At 45.4% G+C, this 18,953-nt stretch overlaps 1 protein-coding gene across 1 annotated transcript in view; it reads left to right on the top strand.

The window, feature by feature from the left end:
- adgrb3 (adhesion G protein-coupled receptor B3) overlaps nt 1-18,953 on the top strand; it is a 179,051-nt gene that overhangs the window by 153,803 nt on the left and 6,295 nt on the right. The window contains exons 19-25 of the mRNA XM_056291703.1: nt 10,909-11,059; nt 12,978-13,047; nt 13,997-14,063; nt 16,113-16,198; nt 16,565-16,663; nt 17,117-17,288; nt 18,340-18,435. Coding sequence (XP_056147678.1) covers nt 10,909-11,059; nt 12,978-13,047; nt 13,997-14,063; nt 16,113-16,198; nt 16,565-16,663; nt 17,117-17,288; nt 18,340-18,435 — 741 coding nt within the window. The remainder of the gene's footprint in view (nt 1-10,908; nt 11,060-12,977; nt 13,048-13,996; nt 14,064-16,112; nt 16,199-16,564; nt 16,664-17,116; nt 17,289-18,339; nt 18,436-18,953) is intronic.

Below are 18,953 nucleotides of genomic sequence, written 5' to 3' on the forward strand. Positions count from 1 at the left end.
TGTTTCTGTTAAATCACAAAGTATTTGCCGCTGGGCCATCATGCTTCAACACCAGGGTATAGTGACAAAGAAATGATCAGAAAAATAGTCCCGTTTGCCCTTGTCTAGTTCTGAATTGATTTCGGTTCATCCGTGATTTTCCAGACGTTTCCATTCATTTTTAAAGGGCGGCATTAGCTACTGTCAACATTAATTAAAATACCTTGTTGTGTATCGAGCTGTTTATGAAATAGTGCCTTGACGCTGTATGGCATCTTATTTCTTTTCCTGTTTAGGATTTACCAGACATGGCAACAGTCCAGACTCATATCTGTTGTCTTACTCTTAACCTTGATGTGGCTTGTCCTTGTTTTCACATACATGAGTGTCCTGGATTATGCATATGTATGCCACAAGTTTATGCTGCAAGAGATGGTGCCTCTGTTACAGAGAATATGAGAGGAACATAGCAGCAGCATAATATATACTAGCTTTACAGCAAGGCACTTGCTTCCTGTAGGCTCTGCCCTGATTAACATATGCATTTGTGCAAATGTGATATTAAGAGTAATGTAAATGGGACTTTAACAGTTTGTAATGCCTCTGTGAGGTATAGGTCTCTCACTTTGGTTGAGGACAATTAGTCTTAAGTCAGGGGCATCATTATCCTCTGGTAAACTTGAGACAACCCCAGTTAATTGGCGTTGAGACAGTGATGATCTTGAATTGCAGTTAAAAGTGAGAGACTGTCAAGAAAAAGTCTAAAGTATGGATACGAAAAAGAGAGTCATATCACTTTAAAATGAAATATTGGTGCTGGCTGTATTGCCATCATTCAAAGGAATGGCACAGCGATCATTAACAACTCAGCATTGTCCACAATAGCAGTTAAGGGATTGAAGATGGGAGCGTGTGGGATACGGCCATGGAAGGGGGAGGATGTCTCACAGGGAGCCATGTTGCACAGGTCAATCAAAATGTAATGAAATTATTGCAGTGCCTTCCCTGAAGTTATCCTCTAATGGTGACAATAAAACCCATCTTAAGAGTTAAGGTTGGAGGATAAAAGCAGCTCGGTTACTTAGATTTACTGTGCAGTATGCATTATCGAAATGACTTGTGGGAATCATGGGAGAATACGGTGAACGTAGCTTTGCAGATTACAGAGAGAGCGGCATCTCGCGTAGACCTTCGGTCTGGTCAGTGGAATTCAAAAGGCCAGGCCAAAAACCAAGTTTAAGAGACAAAAATGTCCAGTGAATATGTACCACCGTCCCCTTTCAACTGTGTGCCCGGCCAGTAAACAACCAGCTAATGTAAAAGATTGTTTGGCAAACAGGAGTTGGGATTTACAAGCTGCCTACACAGATGCCCTCAGCGAATTGGCAGCGGCACTACGGAATGACACATTGCCCTGAAACAGAGACATTGTGCTTTTACTGGCACATCCTCAACACACTTTTACCATTCTTGAGGGTCACACGTAGTTGCGAAGTTTCTTCTTTTTTGCATAAAGTTCATCTATTTCTAACATTAAGCCACACACTTTACTTAACCAGACTGCGTTTTAGTATGACAGCTCCTCATAGCATCTCTGTTTATCATCGGCAAGACTTTATTTGTGTGTGGAAATGCCGTCATGGTAAAGACGCTGTTGGTTCCGTATATGTCCAACTGCATGGGGGGGGGGGTTGCCAGTTGTTGACGCCGATTCTCAAAAGATGTATTTGTCATTACATCTGATTAGAAGACATGCAATGAAGGACACATCTCTGAAGTGTGGTTTGGGACAAATCTACGGCAATTTCAGTACAGCTCCTTATAGGATAATACATGAAAGGAAAGGGAGGGAGTCCATACTGGATATAAAGTCATCGGTTGCCTGTGGAGAGGGACAGAAACTCAGTGATGGCGAGCTTATCCCCTTAAAACCCATGAGTGTGGGTAAAATCTGTGTTAATCCACAAGTACCTGTTATGTCACCATTCAGCGGCGCCTGAATTTGTTCCTACTCTGAATAATTAGAACTGATGCATCCCATAAACTATCACAACACAGCGTTCTCCCTCCACGTTTATTTGGTTTCTTTGTTAGCAGCACTGATATGACATAGAGTCCAAGGCCGTGATTGCACAAAGCTTTAGGCCATTTCTAGCGCTGAGTTGGTTTGAAGGCTTGTCAGATTTAATCAAGGACCCCGTCCTCGTCCGTCTTCATTACGGGATCCGCCACTTCAGATTCCTTACTCACACTGCAACGCTGTTAATAAGATACATGTCTCTGAAATCGGCAAAGAGAGCAGGTAAATTTCAGTAAATACCCCAAATTCTGCTGACATACGTATTGAAAGAGTAGATTTTACTGTCCGTCAGGCTGAGTCGAGGACTCAAGTGGTTTAAGTGGCCTGACTTCAGATCTCAGGTAATTTATAACAAAAAGGCCAGCTGTGTTAAACCCCGACAGAAACGGCTTCCCTACACCTCCAAAACACTACGAATGCTGCTACGCATGCCTGTCTGAACGTGCCTCGTATGACCACAGACAGGATGCTCATGTGAAGATGAAGCTGTAAATCATAGCCACAGTTTATACCCCTAAACCCTCAGCGTCGAGTCCATTAAGACAACATTTCAGCACAAACTGCAAATAATCATAAAAGTTTCTTGCGCTGGGGCTCTCGTGATGGACATCCTGTCCATGTGTCTCGACTGGGAAGAGACCAAGCCATGAAAGCAAAGCCCATCAGCAACAGAAGACAACTGTGGCATTGTAAGCGCAGTCAGCTTAACAATAAACGGCATCAGGCCCGGTTCCTTGGTGCTGTTGTAAAAGCTTTGAGGGCCCAGTATTTATTATTAGCTCTGTCCTTCTGTTTTCCTTCCTGTCTCTCCTGCTGTAACAATATTTGAGAAACATTTCAGCTGTTTGACGGGATGCAGAAGCCGATGTTTGAGTGGCAGGCTGGCAGGCAGAGGAAAACATGGCCCCTATGTGGGTTTCAGTGCCATGTTATCTCCATTTTTTTTTTCTCCTCTCAATCTCTTGAAAGATATACGATGGGCTCCGCTGTTTACAGATTCAAAATTGCCCGTTGTCTAATAGAAGTCATCCTTTTGTTGCGGAGGTGTCCATTGGGAACATGAAGTCAGTGAGTTGCCCGTGTCTCCGCTTTGTCCTCCGACTTTGTTTGTCTCGCTTTGTGGCAGGACGACAAACTGAGGGTGCAGACACGGTTTGGCTTGGCACGTAGCACGGACTGAGGGAACCAGTCAGGCCTCTACAAGGGATTTTGAACATATAGCACATAATGAGAAAGTAATATGTTAGGTTTTTTTTTTTGTGGGCGCTTGGGCACCTAGGCTGTGTGACAAGCCGGCGGTGTTTACCTTTGTTTTGTGTGCCCGTCCAGTAGTAATATTAACAGAGGAGAAGGAAAACAAACCCGGCGCACAAGCTGATGCTTGGCTTTGCACAGGGATAATGACTAGCTCTTCCCATGACATGAAGTGACATCTGCTGTGTTTTAACGGGGTAGAATCAAGGATAGGGGTGTTGTTTTCAGACATAATTCTGCCTTGAGACAAACCATTCACCTCGTTCACCTTGTTGCCATGTTTGGTTGACTGAGGGGGGTTAGAGGTGGAAGTGCCATAGACCTCAATGTTAAAACTCTGCTGTAAAAACACTATTTCAACAGTGAATAAAATGACAGAGAGGTCATAGACCTCAATGTTAAAACTCTGCTGTAAAAACACTATTTCAACAGTGAATAAAATGACAGAGAGGTCAGGCTATCATAATTTCAGAGCCCTTATTGAAAGACTTCAGATGTGTTTAACCGTCACGGTTTTCGTGGTGTAAAATGAATGCAGGTGAATGGTTGCTCTGCTGATTGACTTTCATTCATAAAACAACGGTAAGAAAACATAGCTAAGCCATGAGTTGTTGTAGCTGCTGAGATGATTTCCAGCTGTGACTGTGATCAGTCCGACTCTTGAAATTGTATTTCTATAGCAGAGTTTTAACATTAGAGTCTATGGCACTTCTGCGCCTAATCCCCTCATGATGTCAGTGAAGCAAACATGGCACCAAGGTGAATGAAGCGAATGAAATGAGTCAAGCACTTGATCCCTCAAGGCGCCCATTTGAAGTCTGGGCGACTAAACCACATTACAAACTTAAGATAGCTCACAGAAGTCAATTTTGGGAGATTAGAGGGAATCGCCTTTTATTTGAATGCCACTTGATATGTAGAAACAGAGCAGTGCTGATAAAACAGGTCTCTCATCACAGGGACTGTGTAATCCTCGTGTTAGTGGAGCCTGAAAACCTTACTTTTGGGCTTCACTGTCGCTTCTTTTGGACAGTTTCTGCAGTGTAAATGCTTTGTTTTATTCCCTTTATTTCAAAGTCAGAATGTGTAAATGACACCTAGATATCTTCTCTGCTACTGCCATCTATATGATGAGTTGATTATTGGCCAGAACAATGTGCAAGATGCTAAGAAAAAGAAAACATATCTAACTTTTTGCTATCTACATTTCAAGATCTTAATTGTCTCTTTTCTATGTTTTTGCATATGAGCGGGTACACGTTTCTTAAAGGCAAAAACACAAAAGCAGGCAAGGTCCCAAAGACATTTAAAGAGAATAACTTTGCAGTAAGAATGCCTTTTGCTGTGGAGTTATGGCACCTTGGTGCTTGCTCTTGAACGGTGGAGTCAATTCTCTGGTCTCCTGGGGCTCCAATCACTCCTCCCCACAGGGTGCTGGTTTGTTATTTACGGAAAGAAGCATGCCCCTAACAAGCCTCCCTGAGATGTAATGAGGTGAGGGAAGTAGTTTTCACTGCTCCGAAGTCTCATACCCCATTCCCACTGAATCAGAATCCTAGGAAGGGAACCTGGGTGTGGTGCAGTAATCTTCCAGGCACTGGCTCAATGTTTTTATGAAAGGGCCTCACACCTTCTAAATGTTGTCCTTGAGGTGTTACGTTAAACATGCGACCACTGAAAATGCACATTTGCATTCTGGATATGCATATGCAAAGGCAATGGTGTGAGGACTAGCAACCGAATATTCGTTCCTCTACTTGTTTTCTTTTATACGTTTCAGAAATAGTGTCTTCTCAGGTCTGTGGTTGTGCTCCTTGCAGCAAGTAACATGAAGGGGGATTTTATTTCTATTTTCTCCCCTTTTCATCCCAATCTATCATGTCCATTTGTGTTACCCCGGCATTACACGACCCCTACAGTGGTTGGGAAGGGCATACGTCCACGTGTGTCCTTTGATTCACGCGGAGCCAGCCGACTGCTTCTTTTCACCTGCCAGCTGAAGGTTTCTCTAGGGGGACCTAACGCCCGCAGAAGCTCATGCTCTCTCCACCGGGTCCCCCCACAGCTGTACAGGCGCCCCACCATTTGTTGGTCATAACTGCAATGTTGGGACACATTACCCCTACCAGGTCACCATCCGGGAGCACTGCCAACTGAGCTCCCTGCAACACCCAGCCAAGCCCTGAGCAATGCGGGGTAGCATATATGATCCACTGCACCACCCGAGCATCTAATCGCTCATTTCTATGCCATGACAGTCTTCATCTTTATGACTAAATGGTCATCAGATTAACATGCATTACCCTTTGATAGGAAGGGGGCTCAGGTCTTAATGAAATTACCCTAATTATTAAGTCAATAAATCATCACTCACGCTTTCATTCATCCTTTTCCACCCCTATTTGGTGCTGTTGGCAAGATCAGACCGATTTAGTGAAGGTTACTTTTTAACACAAACTTAAATGCCTTTGGGAAAACAATGTACTCAGCCATGTGTAGAACACTAGCCCGGTTTACATGACGTGGAAGACGATTCGGTTATCTCCACGTTTTCACTGTAATGAAATTGTGAAAAAATATCAAAAATTATACGTTCCAAGACAAAAAACTGTTTTGAAGCAGTAGTGATTGTGCAGTGTCCACGAAGTGGAGACATTTGTGTGTGTGAAATCTAATTTATCTAAGATATGAAAAGTAAGCTGGTTTGCAGTATATTACAGCTACTGAACAATTCATTGAAGTTAATTAACAGTAAGCTGCAAAAATCAGAGGTCTCGGGTTTCTTGGAAAATGTGATCAATCGTCATGGATCTAAACATTATGTAATCTGGTTTGCCTCATTCTACCGCAGAATTCAGTTGTTGCCAAGGCAACAATGTCTTCGCACCTTTTCCCTCCTCGCTTCTGCTCCCGACAACCTGTTTGTCTCCACTGTATAACGGAGCAAATTGTGCAACAGTTTATGACAATCAGACTTTCAGCAGGACCGGCTGCAAATGTTTGAGAAACTGTAAGGACCGTGTCCGGCTCTGCCACGCTGCTTCATTACAGGCTCAAATCTCATGCTTGATGGGATCTCGAATTTCCGTCGTTAAGGTACGGCCCTCGGTAACCCAAACCTTACCTTTAATGTCTATCTACGTCAGCTCTGCAATGTTTTAATGCAGTCCCTTCCTCAGTTCCTCTGTTTCCATGGATACTGACACAGTGAGCTCAACATCTCCCGGCATTTGCCATTCTGAAGGGCAGTGTGTACTCTCTGCTTCAACCACATTTTAATGCTGCCTGTCTCCATCCAGTGTTGTAGTAATGTTTGTTTGAAAGGAGTACTGTATAGATTGTTTTGTGTTAAGGTTAAGAGAACCACTCAGGAGGACATTATAGGTTCGTGGAAGATGCTACGATGCACAGGGGCAGAACGGCTAAGGGAGATGTAAGACACACATGCTGCTCATGACCTGTCTCCAAGAAACAAGAAAGGACTTGTTTTCAGCATCTTGGATGGCATACGAGCAATACCAAGACTAAAACAGTCTCAGGTATGAGTCTGTAGCCAATTAAGCTAAGTTTTGAGTACTACAGGTTTTCTGTACTACCGCTCATAAGAAATGAAAAAGTTGATGGTGCTGCTATCAAAACATATACCATCACGTTACTGGTTTTTCCCTTCCAGTAGGATAAATAGGCAATAGGATCGCCAATTCGAATCCCTGTGTTCCTGCGGCTTGGTTGGGCGTCACTACAGACACAACTGGCTGTGTCCGTGGGTGGGAAGCCGGATGTGGGTATGTGTCCTGGTTGCTGCACAAGCACCTCCTCTGGTCAGTCAGGGTGCCTGTTCAGGGGGGAGGGGGAACTGGGGGGAATAGCGTGATCCTCCCATGTGCTACGTTCCCCTGGTGAAACCCCTCACTGTCAGGTGAAAGGAAGCGGACAGGAACAACTGGGGAGAAAAAGGGGGGGGAACTCCACAAAACCCCCCCCAAAAAACCATGACCACATCCGTTTCAACTGAATTCCAAGCATTTGACAGTATGAGAGGGAGATGCAGATCAGCTCTTGGGACTTGGGTCACAATAGCACACCTGCGGAGGTAGGAGTATTGATCAGGATGGATATACATATATGTGTAGATCAGCATTCCTCGTGGCTGTAGATAAAGATTATTTAATCTTTCCAAGAGTCCACTTAATGTTGGATTATCGTCCCCCGTGAGCGGCACTCACACCACAGGGGACTGATAGGTTTAGTGTGTTCCTCTCGGCGGGGGTGTGAAGTAGACCAGAGATCTCACTGTATGCTGCAGACACCCCCTCTGAATGAGCTGATACACTCAATCTTCCAGTCTTTGTGCAGCACCGCTCAGATTAGCACAGCTTCCCACTGCAAATAAGCAGTGGCCCTGAACTGGAACAACTTAATCTCTTCTTCCCCACTGCAAATGTCAGCGCCCATTGAAAAGATTCTTAAGGACACTTCTTTAAGCCTAATCCTATTTCAAACACTCACATTTGGAGATGCTTTTGTGTGGAACAATGATGAACAAACTAATGAAGCAGGAAAACGCTGCTCCATTGCCAGTCTCCAATGCACTCACTCACCTCACCTATAATGGGCGCGCTCTGTATCGGCTGAGCGCCGTCGTGCGTTGTTACCCCTCTTGTCTGTGTAAAACTGTTGACCTTGGCTCACATGCCTCCAGGTAGAGTCCCTAGCATACTAATGAGGTTTCTAGTGCAGGCAAATGCAACACACCATTCCTTTTTGTTTCACTTAGACAGGCTCTGATCGTTAGCAGTATCGCTACTTTGTTGTTGCGTTATGTGTTGCAAATTGCCCCTCATTGGAGCAGCTTGGTAAGATGTGCTGTATAGCAGTGTAACTGTATTGCACTGTAGCCAGCTTGTTCACATAGCCGATAGGCTGTTGCTATTACAGGAAGTTCAAGTTGTTTTATTTGTCAAATGCACAACAATACAGGGCGTCCGGGTAGCGTGGCGGTCTATTCTGTTACCTACCAACACGGGGATCGGCGGTTAGAATCCTCGTGTTACTTCCGGCTTGGTCGGGCATCCCTACAGACACAATTGTCCGTGAGTGGGAAGCCGGATGTGGGTATGTGTCCTGGTCGCTGCAGTAGCACCTCCTGTGGTGCTACTGCATGTGACAAATGTGACAAACAGAGTAAGTTGAAGCTAAAAAAAAAAAAAATCTAAAAATTAACAAAGAAAATATAAAATTATAAATTTACAGTAGTTACAGTCCAGCCTGATAAATTAAAACTAAGCTAAAATAGCAAACAAACAAACAACAAAACAAAACAACAAAAAAGCTAAATTTGAATGAATGATTTATTTCAGTCATACATTTGTGTTCATATGCAACAGACAGTTGATGAGGATGCAAGGAGTGGAGGTGATGAAGGCCTATGAGTTTAAATACTTGGGGTCAACTGTCCAAAGTAACAGGGAGTACAGCAGAGAGATGAAGAAGAGAGTGGAGTGGGTGGAGAAGAGCGTCAGGAGTGATGTGTGACAGAAGGGTACCAGCAAGAGTTAAAGGGAAGGTTTACAAGATGGTGGTGAGACCAGCTATGTTGTATGGTTTGGAGACAGTGGTGCTGATGAAAAGACAGGAGGTGGAGCTGGAGGTGGCAGAGATGAAGATGATAAGATTTTCATTGGGAGTGATGAAGAAGGACAGGATTAGGAAGGAGTATATTAGAGGGACAGCTCAGGTTGGACGGTTTGGAGACAAAGCAAGAGAGACAAGATGGAGATGGTTTGGACATGTGTGGAGGAGAGATGCTGGGTATACTGGGAGAAGGATGCTGAATATGGAGCTGCCAGGGAAGAGGAGAAGAGGAAGGCCAAAGAGGAGGTTTATGGATGTGGTGAGGGAGGACATGCAGGTGGCTGGTGTGACACAGGAAGATGCAGAGAACAGGAAGAGATGGAAACGGATGATCTGCTGTGGCGCCCCCTAACGGGAGCAGCTGGAAGTAGTAGTAGTAGTAGTAGTAGTAGTAGAAGAAGTGGTAGTAGTAGTAGTAGAAGTGGTAGTAGTAGTAATAATAGTAGTAGAGATGTGACCGACAGAAAAAAATGTACACATCATGGTACATATTGTAACGTGCATGGACAAGTAGACACGTCGGTCCTTGACTAACGGGTCGGACCCTTTACTCGACTGGTTAACGTTGTCGCTTGCGGAGCGGGAGATACGGGTTCGCGTCCCGGCTGTGGCGGTCCCGGACTGCCCCCCGAATTCGCTACAATATTTACGTCAGTCCATTTCACACAACAAAACTCGGTCAATCAATGATCTAAGAAGGAAGCGGCTGAAGCCCAGGGCTTACTGTTGCCTGTCCTGTACACAATATCAGAGTTACAAAAGGAAGAAAAGAAGAATGTATACTAAGTAGTAATCCTTAGTTATTTTACATTTTAAAGATGTTCTGAAACCCAACAGCGAGCTACACAATGTCAGACCGTTCCATCACTTGACTCCCAAAACTGAAACACGTGTATTTTACACTTTACCTGTTTCAAAAATGCACAACCCTCTGAAGTTTTAGTTTCCTTTTCCTTATAATTTCACAGTGTGTACAGGCTGGAGAAGAATAAAGTCAAATTTCAGCTAAAGTCACATAATGGGGCTAAAGTTAGCAGTAGACATGGTAATGTAAGAGTATATGTACAGAGGTATTTTGCTGTCCTAACTATGGTAATGTATTTGTACGTGGTGCAGGAGGGGTACGGCTAAAAGTGAACGGTGTGGTGTAAAGTGAAGTGTGTGCACACACTTCACTTTACACCACACAGGGAGTTTTGTGTGTGTGTGTGTGTGTGTGTGTGTGTGTGTGTGTGTGTTATGGCTTGTGGGTAAAAGCTGTCCTTTAGTCTGTTGGTTCGGGCCCGGATCCTCCGGTACCGTTTGCCAGATGGTAGCAGAGGGAACAGGAAAGCCCAGCCCTCCGCTGGGCTCTCTCCCTGCACCTCTGGGTGTCAAACACCTCTGGGCACCACGGGTGGTAGCGCAGTCCTGGTGGTGTGCTGCAGTGTTTTCACCACCCTCTGTAGATCCCTGCGGTCGAGGGCGGCGCAGCTGCCGTACCAGGTGGTGATGCAGCCGGTCAGGACGCTCTCGATGGTGCGTCTGTAAAAGTTGCAGAGTATCCCGCAGGTCATGCTGAACTTCCTCACTCTGTGGAGGAAGACGAGCCGTTGTCTCGCCACCTCGATGCGACACCGGCGGGGTGTGTGACCAGGTCAGGTCCTCACTGATGTTCGCCCCGAGGACACTGAAGCTTCCAGCTTTCCTGGAAAGGTCCGGGAAAGTTATTGAATGAAATATGTCAACACAAACCGCACATCAGCAGAGGGGGTCTTGCCAGGGAGGTCCTTGATAGTGAAAATCCATAAGGTCTTAGTAATTTCTCGTGACACAGCCGCGACTTTTGGGTGGCCAGTGTGCCGTTCTCTGACTCCATGCCTTTTTACTCATTGAAAAAGTATTCTGCATGTCTGCCTGCCAGAGTTTCATTTGAACCCTGATAAACTTGTCCCCCCCGCCTTTGCTCCATGTATCAACAGGGCGTCTGTACCATGACGACAGCCTTTCTCCACTTCTTCTTCCTGGCGTCATTCTGCTGGGTCCTTACAGAGGCTTGGCAGTCCTATATGGCAGTGACAGGGAAGGTTCGGACCAGGCTCATCCGCAAACGCTTTCTCTGTCTGGGATGGGGTAAGCAGCAGGACTCCTAAACCTCTCCTTTAGCTGTCATCATCCCACTCCATTCCATAGCCTCCCTCTCTTTAAGTGATGCTGTGTTTCTCCTCTCCCTTTTCTCGCTCCTCCTTTCTCTGACTTTCCCATCGGTCGGGTGGTTGAGCGTTTGTCCTGTCAGGTTCTCTGCTGCAGTGTCGTTTTGCTCGCCACACTTTACCCAGTGAAAATAGAAATAAAAACTAGGGATGGAATAGAAAATAGTAAACTGCAAGGGAGAACAAGTGGCATTGTTCTCCTGTTGCAGTTTGCAATGCCTTTACACTGGTAGTCTGCAAGACCACAATCTGGACCACAATGAGCTCACATTTTCAAATGAATTATTCTTAATACTGAAATGTGTAGACACATATTACATTCTGCTGTCTGGTTTATATCTGGGCAGTATAAATACAGATATTTTAAAATTCTCTGTATGCCTGCGATGTGGTGTCTGCTGACTTTAAATGCGTTAAGTTGCATATATTATAAAACACCAGTAATCATGCACAACTTTCATTACCTTCTGCATATACGCAGGGGAGTGAAAGGACCAGATTAATACGTGCATGATTTGAAAATCTTCCAGTTTTATGCATATAGCTTTCAGTGCGTACCTAGTTAAACATGTGGTCATAATACTGATATTCCAAGATGTAAGTCTTCCGTTCTTGGTTTAATGCACAAGTTAAACATCATTCCAAATCCTTGTCCAAAGGGCCGTTTCTTGCAGACTTCAGAAATCTGTTCTTTAAAAAAAAATCTATTTGATTATGGACGAGCCCACACTCGTTCCACTTGTTACCTAGCAACAAACAAGGCTCTCTTAGTCATTGCATTGCTAGTGCTAGCTGGGGGGGAAAAACGTGGAGACAAAGGCTGTTTTCCAGTGAAGTAAAAGAACTTCGTGTGACGACAGGTAAGGTTTTCACTTGCTGATGGAAGGACGATAACATTTCCACTCCGTAATATGCAAAACTGTGGCATTATAGTCCACCTTACAGCGCCGTCAACCTCCGTGAACCAGAACGCTAAACCATTTTGCAGAATGGATGTTCAAATGGAGATACAACACGTGGTGCTCTCGCTCCTTCGTGTTCAGCCGTAACCAGTCTAGTCGAAGGGCAGTGTGTCAAACGGGTTGGTTGCCCGCGTCTTGATTTATAAACGTGTTTGTGAGCGTGACTCACCCCTTAACTCTTCACTGCTGCAGAGAGACATTGGATGACCACGGGGTCCTCGCCTCGCGCCTCCAGGAAACTGATTGCATCAATAGCACCTGCCTGCACTGCTCCTCGAGGGAAGGTGTTAATATTCCGAGCACACTCTGGCAAAGACTGACTGCAACAATCCAATACACATACATATTGAGAGGGAACAGAATGACCGCCCCCCATGTGTCTCCCTTGCTTCCCCCTATAAGTGTGTGTGTGTGTGTGTGTTATACACAAGGTTGGAAAGACGGGCATCCATTTGTTCTCATCAAGGGTTATCTAGATGGAAACCATTGCTACCATTTTCTAGAAGGATACTATACTCAGAAGAACAGTATACTCAGAAGAATACTATACTCAGAAGAGTAGTATACTCAGAAGAACAGTATACTCAGAAGAGCAGTATACTCAGAAGCCAGCTGTCACTTTATGCAGCTCATGCAGTAGACTGGGATTCTGTACTTGCTCATTTACATGTACATACTTGGTGGGAATCTGTTGGAAGGTTTTGTAATCTTTAAACTGTAGCTTGTAATGGAGTCTTCGCTGCAGTCTTGGGTGCGCTCCTCACAGTTATCGGGAGGCGTCGGAGCCTAGTTAGGCTCTAGAGCTGGGCTTGACTTCCCTTAAGTTTTGACAAGTAGAACTGCTGGAAATAACTATTGATTTGTTCTCTGTTGAAGGGTTGCCAGCCTTAGTGGTTGCCGTTTCAATGGGATTCACCAAAGCTAAAGGCTACGGGACACCTCAGTAGTGAGTTATCTATTTTTTTTTAATTCACCTTTTTATTTACTGTTATCAGTAAGTCCATGTGTAGTACTGTGAGCTTGTAATTCCCATAATGCTGCTCAAATGATACTTCATTACTGAACCTCTCCTAAAAGACAACATAAAACAGGTCAGAGGTCATGCTGTGGTGATGGGTTGTCTTCTAGCTGATTTACTATTTGGGACTTTGCAATACAGCTGATGCAAAAAAAAGTCCCTAATCCAGCTTGGTATGAACCCTGTTAAATCCCAAAACAGCAGGGGTGTCCAGTAGCATAGCGGCCTATTCCGTTGCCTACCAACACGGGGATTGCTGGTTCGAGTCCCTGTGTTACCTCCGGCTTGGTTGGACATCCCCGCAGACACAATTGGCTGTGTCTACGGGTGGGAAGCCGGATGTGGGTATATGTCCTGGTCGCTGCACTAGCACCTCCTGTGGTCAGTCGGGGGGGAATAGCGTGATCCTCCCACGCGCTACGTTCCCCTGGTGAAACCCCTCACTGTCAGGTGAAAAGGAGCAGCTGGTGACTCCACATGTATCAGAGGAGGCATGTGGTAGTCTGCAGCCCTCCCCGGATCAGCAAAGGTGGTGGAGCAGCAACTGGGACAGCTTGGAAGAATGGGGTAATTGGCCGGATGCAATTAGGGAGAAAAAGGGGGGGAATTAAAAAAAAAAAACAATTTCAAAACAGCACAGCAAGATCCTGATTTCTTATGATGATATCTGCTGAATATGGAATGCATAAACAATGGTTAAAAAGCTTAAGCATTTTATTACACTATGAAAGTTGAGAAGCAGAAACGCAGCATATGGCCCGACTCCCCCGACACTGGAGAAGAACACAGCTACACGTTGGTGTGCACCATTAACATAATGCTGGATGGGTATTTTTGGTGGGAGTTTGCTGATTTACTGTTTGTTTGTTTTTTGCAGTTGCTGGCTCTCTCTCGAAGGCGGGCTCCTGTATGCTTTTGTTGGACCTGCCGCTGCGGTGGTTCTGGTATGTTATGAAATCAAAAAGGGCATTAGGAAAGTTCTGGTCTTTTTTTATAGACTAAAAGGAAAATCCACAAAATAATGGAAACCTACTGCATTCAAAATCAGTGATGTCTTGGCTACGGTGGTTTAACTAGCAGGGAATCTGTAAATCTGATTAAGAACAAACAAGGAAGACATAATGTTGACCCACTATTACAGTTAATTTACTCACTTTCTCTTCTAAATACCTGTTCCCAATACTGCATGCCTGACCGAAAGCACAATGGCCTCGTAGTCAGAATGTCGCCAGATCGAGCCTGGCATCCAAATACCCGTTCATTACAACCATGTTCCCTATTCTACTGAACATGAACATCTGATATTAACGGATGCAGTTTGTTTTAAAATCTAAAGACGCCGAGCTTTGTTTTTGCAAAATGCAATTTCTCATTTACTTCCACTTTGAGAACCTTGACTGAATTTATTCAAAAATGTAGGCAGTTTGGAAAAAAATATTTAAAGATTAAGTGTAATTGCTGTAATATTTTTGACAGCTTTGATGTGCTTCATGCACACCAATTGTTTTACATAAGTCAGGGTCAGGCACGATCCGGCCACTGAGCGGCAAGGGGGCTTTGACCTGCTCCGTTGCCAGCCTGGGCCGGCGCACCCCTCCTTAGAAAACCTGGTGGTCTTGGGCTCACCCCGGAGCACCATATTGATACCAAACTTAGTGCAGACACCCAATCGGCACAGTCCACTGCAACCCAGAGCCCCTGAGCTCAAACGAGCCGCCAGCCTCAGCCTCCCCGTGACTTGGGTTACAGGCGCACACCACCGCACCCGGCCTGTGATGGTTCTGGCAGCATGTACAGGGTGTCTCCCCGCCTGCTGCCCAATGACTGCTGGGATAGGCTCCAGCATCCCTGTGACCCTGATTAGGATAAGCATCTTGGATAATGGATGGAAGTCAGGGTCAACAGCAAACTATTATGTGGAACAAACCGCTCTTCCAGCATATTTGAGCTTCTAGTAACTCCCAGCATGTTGTGACACGTCCCATCGATCAGTGCACTTGGGCTACGTCTCCCCATGTACCAATATAAAGCCCTGCAACCCACATTATCATAAAACTAGACATGCACTTCGTCTGTTGAAAACACCCAATTAAAATCACCTCGTGTTTGCATTATTGCGCAGAGAAAATTACATGTGGTTGTGAAAGTATCGCAGCACGACTGCGCCAGAGGGACAGAGGACGTGCGATACTCAATCTTATCTTCCATCGTGTCTGTTCTGTCAGGAGACCTGAAATCATTGCAGACGTTAGAGACGAAGTGACAGCCCAAATGAGAACAATCAGCCGGATGAAATCCCAACCCAGTGTTGGTGCGTTATGCCTTTCATTTCAGCTGCACCTCGCAGGAACACAAACTAATCTCTGCACGAAAAAAAAAAAAAGATGCAGAGGAAACAAACCACTGCAGCACGAAACGATCGGCACACTGCTGATGTAACCGCGCCAATACTGGAGCATTATCCCAACACTGTCTGGATGCAGCAGAGCCCGTTCCCCACTTAAAAAAAAACAAGGAAAAAAAAGATGCCAAATCTTATTTCTGGTGTTGTACTCTGTTCACTCAGCTGCACTCCTGTGCTCCAGGCTATTTATTTATTTATTTATTATTTTCTAACCAGCATATCTGCAATCGTGCAGGCACTTTTTTTTAATACCGAAAAGGTGCCTTTGAAGAGACGAGTGATTCTTGTTTGGCAGATCGCTCCTCGAGGCTGTTGTGTTGGCCTGAGTGTGCCGGGCACGCCTCATCTATTCTCTGAAATGTCACTGCGATGAGCAACACAACCCTGGAGGTCAAAGCTCAGCCCAGACTGAGACGCGAAGACGCGAAGAGGAAAGAAGCAGCCTCGAGCTCATGACATCAATCATCTGCCTGTGACACAGAGCATCTTCCTTACGTTCAGCTGCAGGTTTCAGAGGCGTTTTGCTGCAGTTTGGCCACTACGTTGTGTTTGATCGCAAAAACTTTTGGCTTCTTTCGTCTCCTGACAGGTCAACATGGTGATCGGCATCCTGGTCTTTAATAAACTGGTGTCCAGAGACGGCATACTGGAGAAGAAGCTGAAGCATCGCGCAGGGTGAGACATTCACCGTCTTATCAGTACATCTGTTTTTCTCATCATGCAGATTCCCGCCCCGAACCTCCCAGTAAAAATATACACATCCTTTGATTTTTTTTTTTTAAATATGGAAATTTAGACCCCTTTTTCTTTTTGCCTCTGAGAGGAAATTAGAGGCATAAACATAAAGAGGTCAGAACTCTCTCGGGAGCAATATCGCGTCACATTTCTGTGGCAGAATCAGTCCAAGATGAAAATACGTAAAACACCCACATATTGGCTCCGTCTGCTGCTCCTAATATGATGGGGGAAATATTAGGACAGATAGAGCTCCTAGATTTTTTTTTTCTCTCTTTGTCATGTTGTTCTTTCTGCGTCCCACAGACAGATGAGTGAGCCGCATACAGGATTAACTCTCAAGTGTGCCAAATGTGGTGTTGTATCAACAACTGCTTTATCAGCAACTACAGCTAGCAATGCCATGTAAGTGCCCATCAATGTCTTTGAATCAATAACACGATGCTACAGGAAGTCCGTGCACAAGCACAGTGTCCTCCTCTCCTTGTCAGGCTGACTCAGACCAGTGCAGCATGTAGCACACTACCGCCCCAGCACCATGCAAACCCAGAATACATTACATTTACAGAGTACCGCAGTACGGGATAGCTTACACCACCGAGAAGGGAGGGATTTTACATGCCTGGAGAATATTTGTCAGTGTGGATGGCTGTACGGCTCGCTCTGCAGTGAGCCTGTTAAAATATGCATCAGGTGTACTTAAACATCAGTGTTTTGACATGAAATATGACTCGAATGGAGTTCCCCGATAGTGCAGAGCATGGACTTTCTGTGCTTTCTTGAATGGCCTGCCTTCTCAGACTCCCTCTACTCTCGGCCTCCCCCGTCACTCTCACCTGCTTTTCCTGTGTCTCTTAGGGCGTCTTTGTGGAGTTCCTGTGTTGTCCTACCTCTGCTGGCGTTGACCTGGATGTCTGCGGTGCTCGCGATGACAGACAAGCGCTCCATCCTCTTCCAGATCCTCTTTGCCGTCTTTGACTCACTGCAGGGCTTCGTCATTGTGATGGTGCACTGTATCCTAAGGAGAGAGGTAAGGGTCTTATCCAGTGTCCACGGCACATTTCTCTTCCAACTGAACACCGTTTACCATGGAGAGCCATAGCTCCGACTCCACTAGAGATCGTTTAGATCTCATTAAAATTGCGGACGTTCTGATCATTTGCATATGTCTACATTGCCAGGTATTTAACAGTGGCGGCTGGTGCTAAAAATTATGTGGGGGGGGGGGCGCAATTTAGCCTGTTGCAGCACACCTGACAGCTGCTTTAATGTCCACACAGTCACAGAGTTATTAAGGACAATGTAGCCTATAGATTTTATCAGGGTTCGTAGACGGCTGATGATTGATAGCCGAGACGAGGCGTGTTGGTGGGTGTGAACATGATTGACAGCCACGAGAATTATCCAATCGTGTTTGATCAAAAAACATTAAAACAATACCAAGCCGCTGCCGATAAAAGTGGGAGTGTCTGGGGCGCACAGAACTGCGCCCCCTGGAAAACCTGAAGAAACCAATCGGACAGCAGCCTCAGGTCACCTGCTCGCCACAAGTTTGGGGGCTTACATAAGGTATCGTTGGGCCGGCGCCCCTCACCCAGGAAGTATATGTATTCAGACAGAAATCAACCAAATACCATTTGAACCAATATTTAATGCTGCTGACAGGCGCTCAAAGACTGAAAACCACTTTTATTTCATCATTATTTGCATTACACAACTAAATTATATTTAACATGTTTAAGTAGATTTTCATCTCTTGATGTTTGAAGGGGGTGGCGCCCCGGCGCCCTGTACTGGCCAGCCGCTACTGGTATTTAACATTCAAGTAACCAAATTAGCTTGTTCTGATCCACCTTAATCAGCCCTAAGGTAAGGTCAGTACATAAACACATGTAGAATCTTGGGTTTTATCAGACGATGACTACAAAAAGAATAAAAATCTATTATGCTGCTTTTATCACTTCAATTCAGCACCTGAATCCAATAAGAAAGACGTAAGACGTAATTTATGCTGCACGAATTCCAGTTGATGGCCGTACGTTGTGTTTGTGATGAAAGATGCAACGGTTTTACGTCCTCAGGTGCAAGATGCTTTCAGATGTCGGCTCCGAAACTGCCAAGACCCGATCAGTGCTGACGCGACAGGAACCTTCCCTAATGGGCATGCTCAGATCATGGTAGGCACGGTCATCCCACAGTTTTCCTCACCCTCTGGATCTTCTTTCTGCTACCTGGCTGCTATGTAATACACAGGCGTAACAGCGCCCTCCCCTGTGACCTTCATTTAACTCGCGCTCTTGGTGCATCTTTCCCATTCTTTGATATTCAATTTAACATGGCCTCTTCCGGGCGCGGCGTCGTTTCTCATTGGGGTCGCCGTTCCCTGTAAAATGCTCTGATTGAACTGCAGTTCCGCACAAGGGAGACACTTGGCCCTCTAATAAATTATATCTGCTCCCTTTGGTTTTCCCGGGCCCTGAGCCCAACCCCCCGTCTCCGTTTAACTCGCTGCTCATCTTTGCCACGTGTCCATCTCATTTCCCACGCCCCTCACGCGGTAATGGAGGACCTTTCTACGACTGACCTTTGAAATGAGACGCCAATCTCTTGATGCAGCAGCACGCCACAGGCTCATGGCTGCAATGATCCGTCATTAGTATTCTAATGTCCGTCAGATTGAAACAGATTTCACAGA

This window comes from Lampris incognitus, chromosome 13, assembly GCF_029633865.1.
Source record: "Lampris incognitus isolate fLamInc1 chromosome 13, fLamInc1.hap2, whole genome shotgun sequence".
Classification (NCBI taxonomy): domain Eukaryota; kingdom Metazoa; phylum Chordata; class Actinopteri; order Lampriformes; family Lampridae; genus Lampris; species Lampris incognitus.